The sequence below is a fragment of the Peromyscus californicus genome, unplaced genomic scaffold, assembly GCF_007827085.1.
Source record: "Peromyscus californicus insignis strain IS unplaced genomic scaffold, ASM782708v3 Scaffold_10__1_contigs__length_136768540, whole genome shotgun sequence".
Lineage (NCBI taxonomy): Eukaryota > Metazoa > Chordata > Mammalia > Rodentia > Cricetidae > Peromyscus > Peromyscus californicus.
The window spans coordinates 97,475,716-97,502,161 of NW_026294391.1; the positions used below are offsets into that span (position 1 = coordinate 97,475,716).

General features: G+C 45.8%; 1 protein-coding gene across 24 annotated transcripts in view; it reads right to left on the reverse strand.

Moving 5' to 3' along the window:
- LOC128110123 (homeobox protein Rhox13-like) overlaps positions 1 to 26,446 on the reverse strand; it is a 198,276-nt gene that overhangs the window by 134,569 nt on the left and 37,261 nt on the right. For 18 of the 24 annotated variants that reach the window (XR_008218074.1, XR_008218112.1, XR_008218101.1 and 15 more), the window contains one exon: positions 20,707 to 20,770. Coding sequence is in view for 1 of the 24 variants with exons in the window: in XM_052737951.1 (XP_052593911.1) it covers positions 179 to 255; positions 20,707 to 20,770 (141 nt within the window). In the remaining 23 variants the exon portion in view is untranslated. Of the gene's footprint in view, positions 1 to 178; positions 256 to 15,461; positions 15,636 to 20,706; positions 20,771 to 26,446 lie in introns of all 24 variants that reach the window. The other 6 variants (XR_008218084.1, XR_008218123.1, XR_008218089.1 and 3 more) reach the window with 2 other exon arrangements.

Here is a 26,446-nt window from a genome sequence, read left to right on the forward strand (position 1 = left end):
TTACTTTACCATGTGCATGCAAACAGATGTAGATGTTTATAACTCTCCATTCACAAAAAGGAAAGCCATCTGATGGTATTTACATAGACTCAAGGGGACCAGGACACATAACAGAGAACCCAGTCCTCTTGGCTCCTGCCAGGATGCCAGTACCACACCAGCACACCAGCACCCTTACCTCAGGCAGTCCCTTGGTGTTACATTTGGGACAAACTCAAAGAAATCCACAACTTCATCTAGTTTTCTCCTCGGGATCTGAACATATGGAGAAGGACAAAGTCAGTGTAGGCATCAGGAGAATTAGTGTGGTTTTTAATACACACACCTACCCATGCATACACATAAACTCTCTCCCACATAACATGTCTTTCACATTACCAGTATACTGGAAGTACAGAAAATGATGCAGAGAGGACAGAATGAATCTGTGACCATGGGATGAAGGAGGGAGCCAAAAAGGAGAATAGGAAAGAAGGGAGGGGAGGAGGAAGAGTGGTTGATATATTGTGCACCCCAATAAACTTGCCTGGAGGTCAGAGAACAGAACAGCCACTGTATTAAACATAGAGGTCAGGCAGTGGTAGCACATGCCTTTAATCACAGCACTTGAGATCTCATGTCTTACTTGGGAAAGACACATGTCCTTGTTAGAGGAAGAGATGGCAGGAAGTACAAAGGTATATAAGGCATGAGGACCAGGAACTAGAGTTTTTTTTTTTTTTTTTTTTTAAAGCTTTAGGCTTTTGAGCAGCAGTTCAGCTGAGAACAGTTCAGTGAGAACTCAGAAGCTTTCAGTCTGAAGATTCATGGAAACAAGATCTGCTGAGAAGTTGGCGAGGTGAGGTTAGCTGTGACTTCTTCTGTTTCTCTGATCATTCAGTATTCACCCCAATACCTGGCTCTGGGTTTGTTTTCATTAATAAGAAAGACCTTTCAAGATTCGTGCTGTAAGGAAGCACTGTGGTGATATTGTGTTTCCCAAAATATTGTGTACCCTAATAAACTTATTAGGGGTCAGAGAACAGAACAGCCACTAGACAGACATAGAGGCCAGAAAATGGTGGCACACACACCTTTAATCCTAGCATTCAGGAGGCAGAGATCCATTCTGATTTCTGTAAGTTCAAAGCTATACTGGAAACAGCCAGGCATAGTGACATATACCTTTAATCCCAGGAAGGGATGGCAGGAAGCAGAAAGGTATATAAGGTGTGAGGTCCAGGAACTAGAGCCTGGTTGAGCTTTTAGGCTTTTGAGCAGCAGTTCAGCTGAGATCCATTTGGATGAGGACACAAAGGCTTCAGGTTTGAAGATATGAGATAAGCTGAGGAATTTGCAAAGGTGAGGTTGGCTGTGGCTGGTTCTGATCCTCTGATCTTGCAGCATTCACCCCAATACCTGGACCTGGGTTTGTTTTTATTAATAAGACCTTTTAAGATTCGTGCTACAAGGAAGCACAGATTAGGCAGGAAGAAGGGAATGAGAAAGGTAAGATGGACAGCTAAATATGCAGACTCTTGTTGGAATTTCTGGGATCCTCAAGCCCATTAACAGAGGACAGAATCCCCAAAGCAGCATCTATTCCAGGAAATGAGGAGTAGGCATAGATGTGGGTTCAGAAAAACTATCATGAAGCCAGAGCCTCTGCTGTCCCCACAGCAACTTGTGCTGTCTCCACTCGTTGACGGTGGCAGAAGGGCATGAGTGAGCGCCAGCACACTGCCCACATAGCTCCTCCAAAGCAGCTGACTCCTGGGAAGAAAGCCCTTTAGCACTCAGACAAACATGGCTACCCCAAGAAATCCGAGGCTGCACACTTCCTGTTTAGCTCTGGTCAGTGTTCTGGGACATGGGGAGCCTCGGGAACTGGCAAGGGAGCACTCCCACAGCTCATATGGACCCTGGCTTGCCCCAGAACTGGCAAGCTACCTGGAGCCACCTTCATTTCAGTCCTGGGACCAGAGTCTCCATGCATAGTCATACCCTTACCCTTGGTCCTGCTGAGAAACAGCATACTGAGGTGTTGACAAAAGAAGGAAAGCAAATCCGCTTGATGGCAGTATTGTACTAAGAAGGCATTGGTACCCATATTCCAGGCTCTATCCCTCCGCCCTACACTGAGGGAAAAAAAAGAGCCAGCTTGCCAATAGACTATAAGATGGCTGACTCAACACCTGGATCTGGGTTTGTTTTTATTAATAAGACCTTATAAGATTCGTGCTACAAGGAAGCACAGATTGAGGCAGGAAGAAGGGAATGAGAAAGGTAAGACGGACGGCTAAATATGCAGACTCTTGTTGGAATTTCTGGGATCCTCAAGCCCATTGACAGAGGACAGAATCCCCAAAGCAGCATCTATTCCAGGAAATGAGGAGTAGGCATAGATGTGGGTTCAGAAAAACTATCATGAAACCAGAGCCTCTGCTGTCCCCACAGCAACTTGTGCTGTCTCCACTCGTTGACGGTGGGAGAAGGGCATGAGTGAGCGCCAGCACATTGCCCACATAGCTCCTCCAAAGCTGCTGACTCCTGGGAAGAGAGCGCTTTAGCACTCTGACAAACATGGCTACCCCAAGAAATCCGAGGCTGCACTTCCTGTTTAGCTCTGGTTAGTGTTCTGGGACATGGGGAGCCTCGGGAACTGAGGAGGGAGCACCCCCACAGATGACATGGACCCTGGCTTGCCCCAGAACTGGCAAGCTACCTGGAGCCACCTTCACTTCAGTCCTGGGACCAGAGTCTCCATGCATAGTCATACCCTTAACTTGGTCCTGCTGAGAATCAGCACACTGAGGTGTTAACAAAAGAAGGAAAGCAAATCCGCTTGATGGCAGTATTGTACTAAGAAGGCATTGGTACCCATCTTCCAGGATCTATCCCTCCGCCCTACACTGAGGGGAAAAAAAGAGCCAACTTGCCAATAGACTATAAGATGGCTGATTTCACTTGTGTCCTTTCAGGCCTTTCTGTATTGATCCTGCATGACAATCTCCCCCCCCCCACACACACACATCATTCCACTACAGTGAGACACTCAATCATCAGGGCATGTCACATGCTCAAGGCATAGACAACTTAAGGAGAACTAAGTTGGAAAACCCACCACTAGATGTGAGAGTCATGAGAAGGCACAGAAACAAAACTTTGGGCATAAACTGGGACTCGGGCTGAACACAGCAAACTCTCATAGCCCAGCAGAAATGCTCTAACTGACATGTATGTGCATGATGCTCACCTAGGATCTTGATTCTGGGTGCCAAGGGTAGTCAATATGCATTCAACTGTCCCATGGCTGTGCAGACACTGGATAACCATGACACAACTAAGCTTCAGGTTCTATATTACCTTACACCTCCTCCCAACACTCACACACCAGGTTCATGACTATCCTATAAAGCATAGGACAGAGAGGAAGGTGGGCAGTTGGCACAAGGGAGACAACACCTACCCACATTGGCTGTAGGACCAGTAATGGATTTATACCAGGCAGAGGTAGATGCAGGCTGTACAGAGGACAGAAAGCACACAGATAGTTTCCATGTTGAGTGTCCCAGTTCCTGGGCCATGGACAAGAGTCAGAATAGAAAGGACAAATGTCATCCAAATCCCTTAGTCTTCTACCATTGTGCATTCCATGAGGCTGTCTGTGCATTCAAGTGTTTCTGTAAGCCATCTTGCCTTTGTGTTGAGGCACCTCTGCCTCTGATGAATGATTAGGTTCCCAGGGACCCTCACTGGGGACTAGAAAATATCAAAGAAGAACTGTTAGTCCATCCAAGCAGCTACTATCCTGTCAAGTCCTGGACTGGGCCTACAAACCATCTGTTCTGACCTTCCTAGAAATCATTATGATCTCATTGTCTGTAAGCAGTAGTTCTCTCTACCACACACAGTCACTGCAGTCAAGATATTTGCTTCTAATTGCTTTCTTCAAAGGACCGATTCTGTCTTGTCCATGAACCTTTCTTTATCATGTGCATGCAGCCAGGGACAGATGTCTGTAACCCTCCATTCACACAAAGGAAAGCTGTCTGATGGTATTTACATAGACTCAAGGAGACTAGGACACATAACAGAGAACCCAGTCTTTTTGGCTCATCCCAGCATGCCAGTACCATACCAGCACACCAGCACACCATCCACTTTTCCTCAGGAAGTCCCTTGGTGTTACATTTGGGACAAACTCAAAAGAAATCCACAACTTCATTTAGTTTTCTCCTCAGGATCTGAATATGTGGAGAAGGACAAAGTCAGTGTAGGTATCAGGAGAATTAGTGTGGTTTTTAATACACACACCTACCCATTGAACACACACAAACTCTCCCACACAACATATCTTTCACATGACAAGTATACTGGAATGATGCAGAGAGGACAGAATGGATTTGTGATCTTGGGATGAAGGAGGGAGCCAAAAAGGGGAGTAGGAAAGAAGGGAGGGAAGGAGGAAGTGTGGTTGATATATTGTGCACCCCAATAAACTTGCCTGGAGGTCAGAGAACAGAACAGCCACTGTATTAAACATAGAGGTCAGGCAGTGGAAGCTCATAACTTTTTTTTTTTCATTTTTTCTTTATTAAGAAATTTTCTACTCACTCTACATACCACCCACAGATCCCATCTCCTCCATCCTCCCACCCCCAGCCCGCCCTCCCAAGCCACCCTACATCCCCACAACCCCAAAATCAAGGTCTCCCATGGGGAGTCAACAGAGCCTGGCACACTGAGCCTAGGCAAGTCCAAGCCCCTCCCCACTGCACCAAGGCTTTGCAAGGCATCACACCACAGGCACTGGGCTCCCAAAAGCCTGCCCGTGTACCAGGGATGGATCCCGATCCCCCTGTCTGGGTGACCCCCAAACAGGTTGAGCCAAACAACCACCTTCCGTATCCAGAGGGCCTAGTCCAGTCCCATGGGGGCTCCACAGCCACTAGTCTACAGTTCATGGGCTTCCACCAGTGTGGCCAGTCATCTCTGCACATCTTCCCATCATGATCTCAACATCCCCCGGCTGCAGAATCCCTCCTCTGTCTCATCAATTGGATCCCTGGAGCTCAGCCTTTCACCTGGCCATGGATCTCTGCATCTGCCTCCATCCGTCACTGGACAAAGGCTCTATGATGACAGTTAGGGTATTTACTAGACTGGTCACCAGAGTAGACCAGTTCAGGCACCCTCTGGACCACTGCCAGCACTCCCAGGTGGGGTCATCCTTGTGGATTCCTGAGAGCCTCCCCAGCACCCTGCCTCTTCCTATTCCCATGATGTCCTCATCTATCATGTTATCCGCCTCCCTGCCTTCCCACTCTGTCCCTGTTCCAGCTTGAACCTCCCATTTACCTATGTTCTCATCCCCCACTCCTCGCCCTCTGCCACCCACCCCCCAATCCCAGTCTGCTCATGTAGATCTCGTCCACTTCTCCTTAGCTGGGCCATCCATGTGTCCCTCCTAGGGTCTTTCCCTGTTAGCTAGCCTCTCAGGAGCTGTGGGTTACAGTCTGGCCATCCCTTCCCTCACATCTAGTATCCACGTATGAGTGAGTACATACTATGTTTGTCCTTCTGAGACTGGGTTACCTCACTCAGGATGATATTTTCTAGTTCCATCTATTTGCCTGCAAACCTCATGATGTCATTGTTTTTATACTGCTGAGTAGTACTCCATTGTGTACATGTGCCACATTTTATTTATCCATTCTTCAGCTGAGGGGCATCTAGGTTGTTTCCATGTTCTTGCTATTATGAATAGTGTGGCTATGGACATAGCTCATCATGTGTCCTTCTGGTAAGACTGAGCATTCCTTGGGTATATGCCCAAGAGTGGTATAGCTGGGTCTTGAGGAAGACTTATTCCCAATTTTCTGAGAAAACACCATACTGATTTCCAGAGTGGCTGTACAAGTTTGCATTCCCACCAACAGTGGAGGAGAGTTCCCCTTGTGACACATCCTCTCAACATAAGCAGTCTTCAGTGTTTTTTATCTTAGTCATTCTGACAGGTGTTAAGATGGTATCTCAGAGTCGTTTTGATTTATATTTCCCTAATGACTAAGGATGTTGAGCAATTCCTTAAATGTCTTTCAGCCATTTGAGATTCTTCTGTTGAGAATTCTCTGTTAAGCTCTGTAGCCTGTTTTTTAATTGGATTGTTCACTATTTTGAAGCCTAGCTTTTTGAGTTCTCTATATATTTTGGAGATCAGGCCTCTGTCAGACGTGGGGTTGGTGAAGATCTTTTCCCATTCTGTAGGTTGTCGTTTTGTCTTATTGACCTTGTCCTTTGCCCTACAAAAGCTTCTCAGTTTCAGGAGCTCCCTATTTATAAATTGTTGCTCTCAGTGTCTGGGTAGCACACACCTTAATCCTAGCACTTGAGATCTCATGTCTTACTTGGGAAAGACACATGCCTTTGTCCCAGGAAGGGATGGCAGGAAGTACAAAGGTATATAAGGCATGAGGACCAGGAACTAGAGGTTTTTTTTTTTTTTTTTTTTTTTTTTTTTTAAAGCTTTAGGCTTTTGAGCAGCAGTTCAGCTGAGAACAGTTCAGTGAGGACTCAGAAGCTTTCAGTCTGAAGATTCATGGAAACAAGATCTGCTGAGAAGTTGGCGAGGTGAGGTTAGCTGTGACTTCTTCTGTTTCTCTAATCATTCAGCATTCACCCCAATACCTGGCTCTGGGTTTGTTTTCATTAATAAGAAAGACCTTTTAAGATTCGTGCTGCAAGGAAGCACTGTGGTGATATTGTGTTTCCCAAAATATTGTGTACCCTAATAAACTTATTAGGGGTCAGAGAACAGAACAGCCACTAGACAGACATAGAGGCCAGAAAATGGTGGCACACACACCTTTAATCCTAGCATTCAGGAGGCAGAGATCCATTCTGATTTCTGTAAGTTCAAAGCTACACTGGAAACAGCCAGGCATAGTGACACATGCCTTTAATCCCAGGAAGGGATGGCAGGAAGCAGAAAGGTATATAAGGCGTGAGGACCAGGAACTAGAGCCTGGTTAAGCTTTTAGGCTTTTGAGCAGCAGTTCAGCTGAGATCCATTTGGATGAGGACGCAAAGGCTTCAGGTTTGAAGATATGAGATAAGCTGTGAAATTGGCAAGGTGAGGTTAGCTGTGGCTGGTTCTGTTCCTCTGACCTTTCAGCATTCACCTCAGTACCTGGATCTGGGTTTGTTTTTATTAATAAGACCTTTTAAGATTCATGCTACAAGGAAACACAGATTGAAGCAGGAAGAAGGGAATGAGAAAGGTAAGACGGACGGCTAAATATGCAGACTCTTGTTGGAATTTCTGGGATCCTCAAGCCCATTGACAGAGGACAGAATCCCCAAAGCAGCATCTATTCCAGGAAATGAGGAGTAGGCATAGATGTGGGTTCAGAAAAACTATCACGAAGCCAGAGCCTCTGCTGTCCCCACAGCAACTTGTGCTATCTCCACTTGTTGACAGTGGGAGAAGGGCATGAGTGAGTGCCAGCACATTGCCCACATAGCTCCTCCAAAGCAGCTGACTCCTGGGAAGAAAGCCCTTTAGCACTCAGACAAACATGGCTACCCCAAGAAATCCGAGGCTTCACTTCCTGTTTAGCTCTGGTCAGTGTTCTGGGACATGGGGAGCCTGGGGAACTGGCAAGGGGGCACTCCCACAGATGACATGGACCCTGGCTTGCCCCAGAACTGGCAAGCTACCTGGAGCTACCTTCACTTCAGTCCTGGGACCAGAGTCTCCATGCATAGTCATACCCTTACCCTTGGTCCTGCTGAGAAACAACACACTGAGGTGTTAACAAAAGAAGGAAAGCAAATCCGCTTGATGGCAGTATTGTACTAAGAAGGCATTGGTACCCATCTTCCAGGATCTATCCCTCCGCCCTACACTGAGGGAAAAAAAGAGCCAACTTGCCAATAGACTATAAGATGGCTGACTCAACACCTGGACCTGGGTTTGTTTTTATTAATAAGACCTTTTAAGCTTCGTGCTACAAGGAAGCACAGATTGAGGGAGGAAGAAGGGAATGAGAAAGGTAAGATGGACGGCTAAATATGCAGACTCTTGTTGGAATTTCTGGGATCCTCAAGCCCATTGACAGAGGACAGAATCCCCAAAGCAGCATCTATTCCAGGAAATGAGGAGTAGGCATAGATGTGGGTTCAGAAAAACTATCATGAAGCCAGAGCCTCTGCTGTCCCCACAGCAACTTGTGCTGTCTCCACTCGTTGACGGTGGTAGAAGGGCATGAGTGAGCGCCAGCACATTGCCCACATAGCTCCTCCAAAGCAGCTGACTCCTGGGAAGAGAGCGCTTTAGCACTCTGACAAACATGGCTACCCCAAGAAATCCGAGGCTGCACACTTCCTATTTACCTCTGGTTAGTGTTCTGGGACATGGGGAGCCTCGGGAACTGAGGAGGGAGACGCTACAGATGACATGGACCCTGGCTTGCCCCAGAACTGGCAAGCTACCTGGAGCCACCTTCACTTCAGTCCTGGGACCAGAGTCTCCATGCATAGTCATACCCTTACCCTTGGTCCTGCTGAGAAACAGCACACTGAGGTGTTAACAAAAGAAGGAAAGCAAATCCGCTTGATGGCAGTATTGTACTAAGAAGGCATTGGTACCCATCTTCCAGGATCTATCCCTCCGCCCTACACTGAGGGAAAAAAAGAGCCAACTTGCCAATAGACTATAAGATGGCTGATTTCACTTGTGTCCTTTCAGGCCTTTCTGTATTGATCCTGCATGACAATCTCCCCCCCCCCACACACACACACATCATTCCACTACAGTGAGACACTCAATCATCAGGGCATGTCACATGCTCAAGGCATAGACAACTTAAGGAGAACTAAGTTGGAAAACCCACCACTAGATGTGAGAGTCATGAGAAGGCACAGAAACAAAATTTTGGGCATAAACTGGGACTCGGGCTGAACACAGCAAACTCTCATAGCCCAGCAGAAATGCTCTAACTGACATGTATGTGCATGATGCTCACCTAGGATCTTGATTCTGGGTGCCAAGGGTAGTCAATATGCATTCAACTGTCCCATGGCTGTGCAGACACTGGATAACCATGACACAACTAAGCTTCAGGTTCTATATTACCTTACACCTCCTCCCAACACTCACACACCAGGTTCATGACTATCCTATAAAGCATAGGACAGAGAGGAAGGTGGGCAGTTGGCACAAGGGAGACAACACCTACCCACATTGGCTGTAGGACCAGTAATGGATTTATACCAGGCAGAGGTAGATGCAGGCTGTACAGAGGACAGAAAGCACACAGATAGTTTCCATGTTGAGTGTCCCAGTTCCTGGGCCATGGACAAGAGTCAGAATAGAAAGGACAAATGTCATCCAAATCCCTTGGTCTTCTACCATTGTGCATTCCATGAGGCTGTCTGTGCATTCAAGTGTTTCTGTAAGCCATCTTGCCTTTGTGTTGAGGCACCTCTGCCTCTGATGAATGATTAGGTTCCCAGGGACCCTCACTGGGGACTAGAAAATATCAAAGAAGAACTGTTAGTCCATCCAAGCAGCTACTATCCTGTCAAGTCCTGGACTGGGCCTACAAACCATCTGTTCTGACCTTCCTAGAAATCATTATGATCTCATTGTCTGTAAGCAGTAGTTCTCTCTACCACACACAGTCACTGCAGTCAAGATATTTGCTTCTAATTGCTTTCTTCAAAGGACTGATTCTGTCTTGTCCATGGACCTTTCTTTATCATGTGCATGCAGCCAGGGACAGATGTCTGTAACCCTCCATTCACACAAAGGAAAGCTGTCTGATGGTATTTACATAGACTCAAGGGGACCAGGACACATAACAGAGAACCCAGTCTTCTTGGCTCCTGCCAGGATGCCAGTACCACACCAGCACACCAGCACACAATCCACCTTTCCTCAGGCAGTCCCTTGGTGTTACATTTGGGACAAACTCAAAAGAAATCCAGAACTTCATCTTTTTTTCCCTCAGGATCTGAATATGTGGAGAAGGACAAAGTCGGTGTAGGCATCAGGAGAAGGTATTCAGTGTTACACACACACACACACACACACACACACACACACACACACACACTCACACACACACACACACACACACACACACACACACACACACACACACTTTTTCTCTAACATGTCTTTCACACCAGAAGTATACTTTAAGTACAGAAAATGAAGGAGAGAGAACAGAATGAGGATGTGACCCTGGCCTGGATGGAAGGAGTGAAAAGGAGAATACAAAAGAAGAAAGAATGACTGACAAATATATAAACTCTTTGTGGAATTGCTAGAGATTTCCAATGCCATGAATAGAAGTCAGAATCCAAAGGCTGTTTCTGATTCCAGGAAGTGAGGGGTAGGTATAGATGGCAGTTCAGAAAAAATATCATGAAACCAGGGACAATATCTCTGCTCTTTGATGGCAGTAGGAGGATATGGAAGGAGTCACAAGCAGGTTTTGCACACATCTGCTCCAAGGCAGCTGAGTCCCAAGGAGAGTTCCTTTGGAACCTGACAAACATGGCTGCCACAGGAAATCCACGCCTGTAATTCCTGTGTAGCTCTGGTTATTGTTCTGGGGCATGGCAAGCCCTAGTGTCTAGCTTGGGAGTGCCCCACAGGTGACCTGGGTCCTGGATTTCCCTAGTACTGGAATGTTAGCTACAGCCTCCTTCACTTCAGTCTTGGGACCAGAGTCCCCATGCTCCCTCACTCCCTCACCCCCAGTGCTGCTCAGAAGCAGCTCAATGAGTTGTTAGCAGGAACATGAAAGTCATTCCGCTTGATGGCTGTGTTGCACCAAGTATGCCTAGATATCCTTCTTCCAGAGTTTCTCCCTCCTCCACTCTCTGAGGATAAAAAACCAAACAACAATTTGTTACTAGACTACAAGGAGGCTGAATTCAATCTTGGAATTTTCTGCTCAAAGGTAGGCTTTGGCATCTGGATCTCATTGCCCAGGGGTGGAGGGGTGCAGGGGTGGAGGTGGGAGTGGAGGAAGGATCCTGTCAGGGGGTGGAGTGGGGTGTATCTCTCTGTCTCTGTCTTTCTCTCTGTCTCTTTCTCTGTTTTTTTTGTGCATGTGTGTGTGTATGTGTGTGTGTGTGTGTGTGTGTGTGTGTGTGTGTGTGTGTGTGTGTGTGTGTGTGTGTGAGACCAGTGTCCTCAGTCCAATTATTTTCAGTCACTCTACCACAAGGGCATGTCATGTCATGAAGCCATAAACACCATGTAGGAAAATCCACCACTAGATACAAAAGTTATGAGAAGCCACAGAAATAAAACTTTGGGCAGAAACTGGACACAGTGCTGAACACAGCCCAACTCTACCCTACCCTGTGGGAAAAGGGTTCCTATGAGTAGGAGAGAGGTATAAGAAACTTTTAGACACAAAAATAGTGAAGAGGAGAAAGATAGAAACACAGGATAGCTTTGGGAGGACCTGGATCAAAACCCACTGGTCCCTTCTGTGTCTTCAAAAGGGTTTTTCATAACAAAGCCAAGGGGCAGGGCAAAAGACCTCCCCCTTGCTAGAGCACAGCACACCACACAGCCAAGTATAGACCTTTCCAAACACCTGGTAACCATGCCCATGGTCAAATCATCCCCTTATGTAGCCATGCTGGATAAAGCAAGCTCAGATACTTGGACCCTGAATAAGTTCTCACTAGGAAAACTCTGTGGGTCTCTACACCACCCCCAGCCCAAGAGGAACACTCTAATTGGCAGAGGTGCACAGGAGTCTCAGCTACCATCATGACAGATGGTCAATGGTAACCAATATGTGTCCACACCTTCCATGGTTGACAGATACTGGATAACCATGATACATCTAAGCATCATGTTCAAGGTTAGCTGATCCTGTCCTCCCAACCCTCACACAGGAGGCTCCTGACAGAGAAAGTGCATAGGACAGAGAAGAAACTGGGCAGTTGGCACAAGGACGGCAACCACCTGCCCACACAGGGCATAGGAATAGAGATGGAGTTATATCTGGCAGAAGGAGACTCTGGGTTACACAGGAAGTTTCCAATGTGAGGGCTTTAGGTCCTTACAAAAAAAGCCAGGAGCAGCATAGAGGGAACAGCTGTCACCCAAACACTTTGATCTTCTTGTCTAGAGACACAACCTGTGGAGTTCTTCACCTTGGCTGTGCATTCAAATGGATGCTCTGGGCCATCTGCCACATCATGCATGGGTTGAGGCATCCTCTTCCTCTGCTGAAAGTTAAGGCTCTGCAGGATCCTAATCTCAGGGCAAGAAAATATCAAAAGAAGAACCTTTACTCCATCCCAGGTGCTACCTGCCTACTAGGCCCAGGGCTGGGTCTGCAAACCATCTCTTTGGACTCATCCAGCCACCATTATGATCTCACCATTTGTAATTAATCATTTTTATTAACCCACACATTCATTTTCAATCATCATTTTCCCAATATTTCCTGTCTACAAAAGACATGAAATTATTCTTGTATGTCAACCCTTCTTTATTATGTGCCATCTACCCATTTCTGCATCTCTCAACACAGTTAAAAGAAAGCTCTCTAATGGGATTTACATAGACTGAAAGGCACCTAGACACATTCAAGATTTCCTAGTTCTGTTAGCTCTGCCAGGATGCCAACATCACACCAGACTACCAGCACCCCTGCCTCAGGTAGTCACTTGTAGGCAAACTGGAGCAAACTCAAAAGGAACCCACAACATTACTTCACATTTTCCCCCAGGGATCTGGACACATAGCTCAGGACTAAATGTGTATAGGTCTAGGAAAAAGAATATTTTTTTTGGCTGGCTATGACTGTCAGTGGGCATATACACACATACTCCCAACCTAACATAGATTTCATGCCACATGTATTCAGGGAGGCTAGACCTTGCTAGATTATTGGGGAATCAACATTTTCCATTGAGAAGTGCTTTTAACTACCCAACAGGAAGCCTTCTGGTCCTTAAGGACTGAACCTGCAGAGGCCCACCTTTTCCCTATTGAGATTTTCTGTAGTGCCTAGCAGAAGAAGATCTCCCTCACTTTCTCACTGAGAAGCCCTGTCAGTGCTTTCAAACTCCCCATCTCTACCAACCTCAAGCATAGAAAGCCCTTCAGTGGATGAGGATGGCATTGAGCTCCTATGTGACTTGCTGCTCTGACTTCTTATTGGCTCCAGGCCATCCACTCCTATGTACTGGTCCTGCAACCTTCCACGTACTTTCCAGCCAAGGTCCAGGCCAGTAGGTTATAATCATAGATACTCACCCACTGACAGGAATAGATGCCATTTCTCTTTGTTCCCTGCACTACCTGCCAGATGTACCCACCTAAATTTCTGCTGAGGGTACTGTCCTTAAAGGGCTTGCATTTCAGACCAACAGCCATTTATTATGTCTGTCTGCCACACCTACTACACAGGGAGTATGCTCTGCCATGACTTCTACACCCTCCATGGCCTTGACTCCAATGCAAGGGAGAGAGAGAGAGAGAGAGAGAGAGAGAGAGAGAGAGAGAGAGAGAGAGAATGCTCATAATCATTTCAAGGAGAACTATAGCCTCGTGGTTCAATAAGGGACAGCCAATCTTGACCTTTAGCCTACATATTCTCTGAGAGTTTTGAGCAAGGTGACCTGGTACAGAAATCCTGCCTGTGAGTATCTTCTGCGGCTAGAGGGTTCACACAGGGAGGCACTGGTAGTCAGAGTTGGCCACATGGTACCTTTTTTCTGATAATCCTCCTTCCTTGCTTGACTGCGGCTATCTCTACTCAGATTCACCCTAAGGAAGGACGCTGCCTTCTGCTACTTGCTGCTATACATCACTTGACTAACCTAGCAAAGATGCCCTGTCTGCATGCCACCATTTCAGATATTCCCCATAGTCTTGGCTCATGCTGAAGGCTTGGCTTGAATGATGAACCCTTGGCTGACAGGTGCAGCACTCTGGAAGGACAGTACAAAGTACAAAGGAAACAAAAAGAGTCAAAATACAAAGAAGACAGAAAGCAAGGAGAGACAGAAAATGAAGCAGAGACAACACAGTGGGCATGTTAGCCATCCGGGAGGAAGGGAAGGAGGGAAGGGGAGAAGGGAGGAAGGCAGAAAGGAAGGAAGGAAGGTAGAAATGAAGTGGGGAGAGAAGGATGGACAGGAAGAAAGCAAGGATTTGTTGAAAAATCATAGGACCTCTTAGTCAAATTTCTGGGGACACCCAAGCTCTTGAGCAGAAGCCAGAATCCCAAGGACAGAATCTGATTCTAGGAAATGAGGGGTAGTTAAGGAGGGAGGCAAAAAAAAAAAAAAAAAAAAAAAAAACGCAAACCCAAAGGGCCAGGGACCCCGTTGTTCTTACAAGCACTTGGGTAGACTCTCATTCTTGGTGTTAGAAAGGTATTGCAAATTTCCCACATATCCTCACCCCACCTGCTGACTTCTGGGCAGAGAGCCCCACTCCACCCTGGCAGACATGGCTGCCACAGGATCTCAATGCCTATACTTCCTGTGTAGCTGAGGTTATTGCTCTGGAGCCTAGCCATCCTTAGGGGATGGCACTAGCTGTGGCCACCATGGGTCACCTGAACCCTGCCTTATCCCAGGAGCTAGCTGGAGCTCCCTTCATTTTAGTCTTGGGACCAGAGTCCTCCAGCACCCTCACTCTTTCATCCAGGACATACTGAGAAACACCACACTGGGGTGGTGGCAGAGAAAAGAAAGCAATCCCGCTTGATGGCAGCGTTGCTTCAAGAATGCCAAGGTATCCAGGCCCTCTCCCCTGCCCTTCACTGAGTAAAAAAAAATACAAACAAACAAAAACCGAAAACCAAAAATCAGAACTTTCTACTAGACTCCAAAATGGCAGAACTCAATGTTGGCCTGTTCTTGAGGCTCCACGAAGGCATAAGTGCCATACAGAAAATCTAAATTGGGAACCCTGTCATTAAATGGAGGATTCGGGAGAAACCACAGAAACGAAATCTAGGGCAGAAATTGTTCTTAGGGCTGAATACAGCACCACTCATCTTGCCAGCAGCACTCTAGCTGGCACATGTGTTCAGGACCCTTGGCTGGCATCTTGAAAAGTCTGACCCATAGGGCATCTGGGACTGAAATTCCAGAGGCCCACCTTCATTATTGAGAAAGTCTGTACAGCACACATGAAAAAGGACTCTACCCATTTCTCCTTCAGACAGTCCTGTCAGAGCTTTCCCATTCTCCATCTCTGCCAAGTGCCAGCTAAAGAAGTACTTTTGATGATGGTAATTGAACTCCCCTGTGATTGGCCTGCTCTGACTTCTCACTGGCCCAAGGCCACTCACAACTATGGACTGTTTCTGGAACTGTCCACATACTTTCCAGCAAAATGTCTCAGCCACCATGCCATTAGCAAACACCCACCCTCTCACAAGACTAGATGCCACACCTCTATGATCCCAGCTCTCACCCACCTGTGCTTCAGCTGAGGGCTGTGTCTCTAAGGGCTTTAACTTCAGACCAAGAGCCCTTCTGTGTTTGAACTTAGGTCTGTCTTCCATGCCTACTAGAGGTAGGGTGCTTTGCCATGGTGTCTGGAGCTTCAGTGGACTTCTGTCTCTGCAGCAGATACTCTCAGAATGTATTCACTAAGATACAAACACACATACCAGCTCACCATCAGGTCGAGGAAAAGCACAGTCATCCCCAACTATTAGCAAAAGTTGGGTCTGACTCTTCCCATAATTCCTCTGGATGGTGACAGACCAGGTTCCTACTTTGGCAGCCCTCACATGGTCTGTGTGTAGGGGGAGCTTTCTTGACCTTGATCCTGGATATTCTCTGGCACTCTTGAGCAAGTTGGCTTAGGAAAAAGAAGCCTCCTAGAGGGGTGACCTGCTTTAAGTCCATTTTACAGCTAGTGGGTTCAGTCAATGAGGGACTGGCATTGAAACCAGTCCACATGGTATCTTTCCAGTCTCATATCTACCTTCCTTGCTGACTCAGAACCACCCTAAGGAGGGAGTCTGCCTTCTCCTTTCTCACTCAGTTGGCTCACACAACAACTGCATCCTACACTTGCAGTTATTTCCCATACCTTTGGACTGTGCTGGGGTCCTGGTTTTCTTGGTGAACTCTCAGATGGTAGGTAAAGGACATTGGACTCTTTGTGCAGAACTCCTGAAGACAGCAAAAGTACAAAGGGAACAAAAAGAAAGTCCAAATACAGAAAAGATGGAAAACAAGGGGCAACAGGGAGGAAATGAAGCAGAGAGAAACAGCCGAGGACATCAGAAGAGGAGGCAGGGTGTGAGGGAAGAAGGAGAGGAGGAGGGAAGGGAGAAGGGAGAGCTGGAGGGAGGGAAGAAGAAGGAATAAAGGAATAAAGGTCTGAAAGACAGATAAATGACCTCTTGGTGGAATTTCTGTTACCCGTCCACCCCCCCCCCCCCCCCCAGCCCATGAACTGAGAGTAGAATCCCAAGGGTAGAGTCTGATTTCAGGAAATATGGGGGTAAATGCAGTTGAGAGTTTAAAAAACCAAAACAAAACATGTACCCAGAGACCCTGTTGTAACTACATGTGAGTTCTCCTTGACTTGAAAGTGAGATGGTATTTGTGTATTTGTATGTTCATGAGCAGACGCTGCTCCTTGATGGTGGGTGGTAGGAGGATATGAAGGAGTCACAAGCAGCTTGCTCACATATCTGCTCCAAGGCTGCTGACTCCAGGGTAGAGAGTGCCTCTCCACCATGACAGACAAGGCTGCCACAGGATATTCAAGCCTGCACTTCCTATGTCACTATGGTGATTGCTCTGGGGTACAGTGAGCCTCCAGGACCGGCAATGGTGAGGCCCTACCCATCATCTGAACTGGGCTACATGGCGCCCCCTTTGGTTCTGTCTTTGGACCATGGTCCCCATTTATTATTCCTCACTCCTTCACCCATAGACCAGACTGGCTGAGAAACAGCACACTGAGGTGTTGGAAGAAACAAGAAATCAATTCCGCTTGATGGCAGTGTTGCACCAAGAATGCCAAGTGACCTATCTTCCAGCATCTCTCCCTCCGCCCTTCCCTGAAGGAAAAAAGGCCAACAACATGTCATTATACTCCAAAATGGTTGAGTTCAATCTTGGCCTCTTCTGGTCAGAGATGGGTCTTAGAGCCCTACAGTATGGATCCTGACATGGAGTGGGGGTGTCACAGACCTCACAGGGTTCTCAACCCCATTGTATGGAGATGATTAACTACAAGGGGCATGGTCTGCCCTCAAGGCCTAAGGACCATACAGGAAAACTAAACTGGGAACTCCACAACTAGAAGCAAGTGTTAGGAGAAGCAAATCAAACCTTTTTTGAAGGCCTGAAACTGGATCCAGGGATGAGCACAGTTCCTGCCATAGCCTGCCAGGAACACTATAAATGGCAAATGTGTGCAGGACCCTCAGATGGCATATTGATGCTGAGGTTTAAGGGTAACCCATATAGGATCTAGGTCTCCTATGGGTGTGCCAACATTGCATATCCATGCCACAATAAAGCTTCAAGTTCAAGGCTACCTGACCCCATATAAGACATAGAAGAAGATGGACAGTTGGCACAGGGAGTCAACCACCCACCCACACAGGGTCAAAGATCAGCAATGGATTTGTACCTAGTGGAAGGGGAATCCAACTTGTACAAAGGGCAAAAAGTGCACAGTTTCCATTTTGAGAGCACCACTTCCTCAGCCACAGACAGGAGTCAGGTTACAAAGCATGTTGGGAATTGAACTCAGAACCTCTGAAAGAGCAGTCAGTGCTCTTAACTTCTGAGCCATCTCTCCAGCCCAGAACTTGTTTCTAATGTAGAGCAAACACAAAGAATCCACCCCACACACATTCACATACAGACACACATACACAAATATAGACACACGTAGACACACACACACATACACACACACAGGAGAGAGACAGAGACAGAGACAGAGAATGTACCAACTAACCCTCAAGTCGAGTTCAACCATAGCCTTATTTGCTACCTGCCAATGTTTGGCCCTGATCTATACATTATCCCACTGACTGACCACAGACCAGCTTCCTAATAGGTCAGGGAAACCCTTCTTGACCTTGTCCCTGGATACTCTCTGGGAATATTGTGGACCAGTGAGGAGTAAACTCCGAGAGTTCTGACCTGCCTTTGAGTCGTATTTGTTGTTAGTTGGTTTTCCAGGGAGGCTCAGGTAGTGAATCCTGGTTATGTGCATGTCACATCACACCTCTACCTTGCTTCCATGACTGAGGCTGCCTCTGCTCAGGTTCATCATGAGGAAGGACACTACCTTCTGCTCCTTGCTGATTGGTATGTACAGAATAGGCTCACACAACCAGGATGTTCCAAGTACATATTTTCCTAGCAATAACTCCCCATACTCTTGGATTCTGCTGTGGATACAGTTTTTATAACTGAGTCCTTGGCTGATAGGTAGAGGACAGTCAACTCCACCTGCAGCAGCCCTGAAGGAGAGCAACAGTCAAATTGAAACAAAAGGAAATGAAATGGAAAAGAGAGCAGAAAGCAAGATGAAACAGAGAGAAAAGCAAAGCGAACAAGCTAAGGATATCAGTAAACAAGTGAGCAAGGGGGAATAGAAAGAAGGAAGGAAGGAAGGAAGGAAGGAAGGAAGGAAGGAAGGAAGGAAGGAAGGAAGGAAGGGTCAGATGGAGAGAAAGAAGGTAAAGGAAGGAACTACAGAAGGACCTAGAAGTAAATGGCCTCTGGCTGCAATTTATGGGGACCTGCACCCCAAGCTCCCGAGAAGAAGCAGTGTCTATATTACAATACCTGGTTCCAGGAAGTGAGATGTGGGTGTAGGTAGGGAACAGGAAAAAACAAACTATCAGCCAGGGACCCTGAGTATGGCCACAGGAACTTGGGCAGACTCTGTGCCTTGCTCCTAGGAGGACATGGAAGAGTCACATGCCCCCCATCCACACATCTGAGCCCCATGTGATGACTCCTGGGCAGAGAGCTCCTTTCATCCATGCCAGACATGGCTGCCACAGAATCTTTAGGCCTGTACTTCTTGTGGAGCTGAGATCTGGTGCTCTAAAGCCTTGCCTTCTTAGGGAGCTGGACTGGCTGGTGCCCCATATGGTTCACTGAGACCCTGGCTCTCCCTAAGGCTGGCAAGCTTGCTGGAGCCTTCTTTCTTGTACTATTTGGATTAGAGTCTCCATCCTTCCCATTTCCTCATCCCCCAGACCTACTGAGAAAAACCAGAGTTGTTGGTGGGAACAGCAAAATAGTTCTACTGAATGGCAGTATTGTACCCTGAGTACCAAGGTGCCCTTGTTCCAGGTCCACTCCCTCTGCCCTTCTCTGAGGAAAAAAAGCCAGTAAGAACTTGCCACCAGACTCCAAGATGGCTGACTACCATCATAGCCACTTCTGGACAGAGATGGGCCTCCCAGCCTAACTCTAGGTATCTGACCAGGGACCCCACATGGTCCTCATTCTTGCTGGATTGAGACATTACAGTCCCAGGCCATTGTGCCCCCTCAGGATACCAGGACCCTCTACAGAAACTAAATTAGGAATCTCATCACTAGATGAGTCAGGGTAAGCCACAGAAACAAAACTTCCTGAGCCCACGGCTGATCACAGTCCCCTCTCTATCAGGAACATTGATCACCCTTTCAGCAGGTCTCCTCTGAGTTCTCAGAAGACCTAAGCTGCCCACTCAGTTAGGATGGCCTGCCACCTTTCACGCATTTTCATGCTATTTGTCACCAGCTCTAGCATTCCACAGCTATGGCTTCCCAGCTCATTTCCAGTGGACTAAGCCAATCCACTGTGAATGCATGTTCTACTTCCAGTGTTAAGTCTCAAACCCTGGGACAAATGGCTGAGGTACCTACTTAACATATCAAAGCAGACAATGGTCACAGGTTCTCCCAGCATCCCTCAGTCTCTACCTGTTACAGGGCATGGCTGGCAAACCCGCCCCCTACCCTGAACTCTCTAGCCTAGGGACTGGGCTGCCCTTCCCCCAGAGGCGTTTCCCTATATAATATAGCCATTTTGGTTATCCCTCCTCTTTTGGGCCTCCAGGCTTCTATACCTGGTTCCTCTCTCCCTTCCCCTTCCTCCTCTGCCCACATGACACAGCTCAGTCTGGTCATATCCAGTCTGGACTCTCCCAGATATCCCTGCCTCTGACTATGCTCTCCCTTTTATCTACAATAAACTTTCTCTTCCACCATACTTAGGAGCAGTCATGTCCTTTCCTTTTTTATTTCTTTTTTCATTCAAAAAGAACCTTGCTATCCTTCCTCAGTCAGCTACAGAATCTACAAAAGTCCTGTTGTGGTCAGTTGTGTGTCCATGTCCCTTGTATTTTGCCCTAAAGTGCAGGATGCTAGCTTGAAGTTCTAGAGGCCCATATTCATCTTATGTTGCCTAGATAGTCATCCATACAACTCCTAAATCAGGTTCTATCACTAGAATCTCACTTAACAGCCTCTTCTACTACCCATTGTTGAAACTATACAAGATGATATATATATATATATATATATATATATATATATATATATATATATATATATACACATCTATACAACTTTTCCATTCAAGAATCTAACTGCCTTGTTATCCTTTCCATTAGCATTTCCATAGAATTCAAGAGACTGTTTTTTGTTTTTGTTTTTGTTTTTAACACAGAGTAATTACCTGGAACTTCAGGATGTAGAGATGCTCGAAGATCACAGTGAAAGCCTTTCTCACACTGTTCACCCTGGAAGGAAACACCACAACGTCTTTCAGTTCATGTGGGGCTGCCAAACTGATGGTCAAAATGTGACACTATACCCCTCACTTGACCAGCCTCCAGAGTGCATTCAGGCTATAATATCAGCTCTCAGGGACAGTATAGCTTTTGAAGAAAGTATGCCATGAAAATTAATTCTACTCATCCTTTGGAAACCTAACAGGTATAAGTTCCTACTGATTATTGTAATCTTTAAAATTTATTTTCCTTCTTTTTTTCTTTTTTCTTTATTATTCTCTCATATATTACATGCTGACCACAGTTTCCCCTCCCTCCTCTCCTCCCAGTCTGTCCCCCAGATCCACTCCTCCTCCATTTGCCTTCAGAAAAGGGCAGACCTCCCCAGGGATATCAACCAAACATGGCACTTCAAGTTACAATAAGACATAAGACTAGGCACATGCCCTCATATTAAGGCCGGACAAGGCAACCCAGTAGGGTAAAAAGGGTCCCAAAAGCAGGCAAAAGAGTCAGAGATAGACCCCATGACCACTGTTAGAAGGCCCACAAAACCACCAAGCTACACAATCACAACATATATGCAGAGGACCTTGGTCAGACCCATGTAGGCTCCCTGATTGTTGGTTCAATCTCTGTGAGATCCTATGAGCCCTGTTTAGTTGATTCTGTGGGCCATTATTTTGTGGCCTCCTTGACCCCTTTCACTCCTACAATCCCTCTTCCCCTCTTCCACAGGATTCCCCAAGCTCTGCCTAATGCTTGGCTGGGGGTCTCTGCATCTGCTCATCAGTTGCTGGATAAAGCCTCTCTGATGATGATTATGCTAGGCTACAGTCTACAAATATTATCATTAGGAATCATTTCACTGACTTAAAATTTTTTTTGCTGGTCATATTTGGTCCCTGGGCTATCCAGACCTAGCTCCTGGCCTTCCAGGCAGTGTCAGGCATGGGCTCCCTCTCCTGGCATGGGCTTCAAGTTGGACCAGTCATTGGTTAGCCACCGCAAATTCTGTGCCACTTTTACCCCAGCACATCTTACAGGTAGGACAAATTGTAGTCAAAGGTTTTGTGCTTGGGTTGGAGTCCTAATCCCTGTACTAGAAGCCTTGTCTGGTTACAGAAGATGGCCGGTTCAGGCTCCATATCCCCCATTACTAGGAGTCTTCTCTAGGGTCACCCTCATAGATTTCTGGGAGTTTCCACTGCACTAGGTTTCTATCTTACCCCCCAAATAATCCCAATTCCAGTCGTCTCTCTCGGTACTCTCTCCCCCACCTCCACCTGATTCCTTTTGTTCCCATCCCCATCCACCCCTAGTCCACCCTTGAAAGTATGACTCAGGTGTTAAAAAAAAATAACGTCATGAAACTTGAAGGCAGATGGATGGAACTAGAAAAAAAAATCATCTTGAGTTAGGTAACCCAGACCCAGAAAGACAAACACGGTATGTACTCGCTTAGAAGTGGACATTAGCTGTTAAGTAAAGGATAATCATGCTACAATCCACAGACCCAGAGAGGCTAAGTAACAAGGAGGGCTCAAGGGGGGATGCATGGATCTCCCTGGGAAGGGGAAATAGAGTAGATTCTTTTTAAAGAAAAGTAACAAGCAGCGTTCATGAAAGAGTCCATTGAAAGCTGAAGGATGCTTTCTCCTAAGATCACTATTTGGAGAACAAACCTTTCATCCCAGCACTTACAGAACTTCCTTTCTAAGACTGACAAGGTAGATTAGTGAGCAAAAGTGTTTTCTACACAAGCTTGAGTACCTGAGTTCAATTCCCAGAACCCATGTAAAGGTAGGTTTTGCCAATATAAAAAATACAGTTCTCATCTTAAAGGAAATAAGAGATAGTTTATTCTGGAGCCATTGAGTGATCCTGGCCTGGTAACACAGATTTAGGCTACACCAAACTCCATGTCTCAATGTGGAAATAGTTTCACTGGGTTTCTATGGTTTTACAGGACAAAGAAAATCACATATCAGGGCAACTTTAAAATATATTGGTGAGCACACCAGAGAGGTGGTTACAACAACTCAGGGAGAGCTATTTTATAGGCACGAGACACTACATGATGACATTGTTAGCTCTTGGATCAGTAGACACTAAGTGTTCTGCTATGTCAATAGCTTCTATGAGGTTTTTATTTATTGTTATGGTGTAAGTTCAGATACAGGGTGGGACAATGAACGGCTGTTCCAGAAGGCTAAAACTAGCCCACAATAATCAGCCTCTGAAGCAACTCCAATTGATAACTACATACAAATGAAAATTGAGTTTCCTCCAACTGGGGAAACAAACTACCTTAAGGGTAGGCTGTATACTCAGCAGTAGATGGCCAACAGGAAACAAACTCAACAGCATCTTTGGAAGTTCTTAGAAGTCTTGTCTAGTTAGATGGAAGTTGGTTGCATAATGTCATGTCAAGGCTTTTCCTTTTTTTAAAAAAATTAATTTTTATTTTATTTATATTTTTCTTCTCTTTTTACCCTACAGTTTCTTTGTATATGTTTATAGTTTTCACTTTAGGGTTTTTATGAGGTTCCTGAGTGTGTAAACAAGTGGGTCTCTGTTTCTTGTGCCTTTTCTTGGGCTCTTTTCCTTCTTTTTGTTTTGTCCTTTTCTAATATGTTAATTTTTATTTTATCTTATTTTATTTTACAATTATTCCTTAGAAGCCTGTTTGGTTTGGTTTCTCTCTATAGCCCTGGCTGTCCTGGAACTCACTCTGTAGACTAGTTTGGCTTCACTTTCAGAGATCTGCCTGCCTCTGCCTGTGGAGTGCTGTGACTAAAGGCAAGGGTCACAACCACAGTCACCTATTTGTTTTCTAATGAGAGACAAAAGGGGGTGAATCTAAACAGGAGGTGAGGTGGGGAGGGGATGGAAGGAATAGAGGGATGGAAAACCGTAATCAAGATATATTATGTGAGAAGAAAAATTGATGGTGGCCGTGTCAGAGGAGCAGCAGGTGACAATTGAAGTTGAGGTTGTCAGCCCACCAGGAGTAGAATCCCTGATGGGTGAATCTCAGACAGGCAAGGCCCCGAGACCCAGACCCTTTTTCTTCTGCTGTGCCTCCACATGTTTGCCGCTGCCATCTCTCTCTGGTATCTGGTGCGGTATAAATAGGTGTGGGGAGACCCCACTGCCTGTAATTTTTATATTTCCTGAAAATTTTTCCTGGGGTATAGAAGCTGTAAGGGAAAGAATAAAGATAGAGTTAAAGTGGGTTAGAAGGGACACATCAAGGATGAGAGAATTAGGAGGAGAACATCAAGAGAGTTAGAAGGAGAAGGAAAACATCAAGAGAGACAGAAGGGATATTTCTGGATAGAGATAAGAAAAGACAATATAGAACACAGGATGAAGAACACAGAAGAATAAAGAAGGAAACCATCAAGAGAGTGTGTGGGTGTCTTTTCCCCTTAAGCCTCTCAGATAAAAAAGTCTAGTACGCACTGACTCTGTGGATTCCCTTTGAACCCTGTGCTGTTGGAGGCTGGTCCCCCAGGCAGTGATTAAAAAAAACTATTTTCAATAAAAGGGGAAAAATAAATTAAAACACCTACACATTTAATGTGTATTAAAAGTAATTTTCATATTTAGTATTTCAAAAGCCTAGAAGTGTTGTCTAATTAGATGAAAACTTTTTATCTTTATCATTTTCTTCCTTGTTTCCTAAAAAAAAAAATAGAACAAAACTGCAACTTTTGGCAAAAGCAATAAATACATGGCTGCTTCTTTAAAAAGGCTTAAATGTGCATATGCAGTTACCTGCAGTGGCCAGAAGTTGTCACATCTCCTGGAGCTGGAGTTGCATGTAGTTTTAAGCTACTTGCCCTTTGTGGATGTTAGGAGGCAAACTTCAGGGCTCTAGAATCATCATACAATCAGCAATCAATCATACCTCCTGAGCCATCTCTCCAGCCTTTGACTTAATCTTGTTTGAATTCTTATTGTTTGATATAAAGCATAGCCCCTTGTTCCTGTATATTGGGTGGCGAAGTCCTGTGAGGTATGGTGGGATTTAAGAACTCAGGAAATTTACTAGCTCACCTACTTCACTGAGATCTTCTAGAGTGAGTATGGAAGCTGTGGAGATACTTCTTCTGTTTAGGCATGCAAGGATGGGGAGGTGGCTAGTACAGGGATGGACAGGAATGATAGCTGTTTGTTTGGCAAAGGAAACGGAACTATCACAGGGCATTTGGCTCCATGATACTTGTTCTTGATGTAGTATTAAGGTTGGCCAGTGGCAGAACTGTCTTTGGAGCTTAGGGCCACGGGCAGCCCAAGATTTAACATCTCTTCTGGAGGACCCAGACTCAGCAAGGGTTGTTGCTTGGTCAAGGACAGGCTTTCATGGAGAGGAAATCAATGTTCTGAAGCAGACAAAGGCAAGGAGGAGTAATGGGGTACATTACTATTCAAATTTTTCTCAGCTTTACTGTCAAAGCAAACAAAGTATGAATCCCCAGTCATAAGACATTGTTATGGATATCATCTCTCATGGGATACAGGTTGCAGAGAATGCACATTCAGAATTTATAAGATGGGCGAACCACAGTTCTTAGGAGTTGGAGAATCAAGGTCCGTTTTATACATGTACATGTGATGGAGAACAGCCTAAGAGTGCCCTATTTCAAAGTCACTCAGTTGTGATACAGTTCTTCCTGGAAAATGCATGAATGCTCACACCTGGGATACATCTATGATCTGTGGTCTCAGGTGTCCTGAAGAATTGACTCAGACAAAAGGAGCAAACTAAGACCGTCAAGCTTAAGATTAATGATCAAATACTATGGGTGGAAGTAAAGAAGGATGCTTCATTCAAAGGTTCTGTCCATATGAAACTACTTAGCAACACTTCACAATGTCAAAAAGATGTAAAATAAAGTGGATTAGGAAACAATTTTGAATACTCATCTGGTAACAAAACAGGCAAATATAAGAAAACCAAATATGAAAAAAAAGATAAAAACAGGAAAGGAATGGAGGGATAGAATTCTCTCCCACAGTCCTCTGTGGAAGCTGGAGAGGGAGCAGGGAACACAGGTAGAAAGGTGAGAAAGGGCACAGCCTATCACAGAGACTCTCCAGAAGTAAATTACCAGGAAAATTAGGGTCTGCAAGGAAGGGCTGTGTACCATGGACACCTAGTCATCATAGCCATAATACATGCAGCATATAAAGGAGATATGGAAGAAAGTAATGGCTGGGCACAAAGATGTGAAAGGGAATTGGGAGTGAGAAGAGGGATTTCCAAACCCCAAACCAGTGATAATGATGCAAGTTCTCTTTATGCCTTCATGATTACCAAATCCATGAATAGGCAAAGGTTGAGACCTTGAGAGCTAAAAGAAAGTGGAGAGAGGGGGCCATTCTTGCTGAATGCCTGAGAGGTTCTGAGGTATGGGGTAGATACAGATAGAGCAACCACCTGATAAATAATGTTCTATGCCCCCTTTATTGCAATCACTAACCACACTACAACCTGGTACTACCTAGTGTGGTGATATTGTGTTCCCCAATATATTGTGCACCTTAATAAGCTTATCTGGGGTCAGAGAACAGAACAGCCACTAGACAGACATAGAGGCCAGAAAATGGTGGCACACATGCCTTTAATCCTAGCATTCTGGAGGCAGAGATCCATCTGGATCTCTGTGAGTTCAA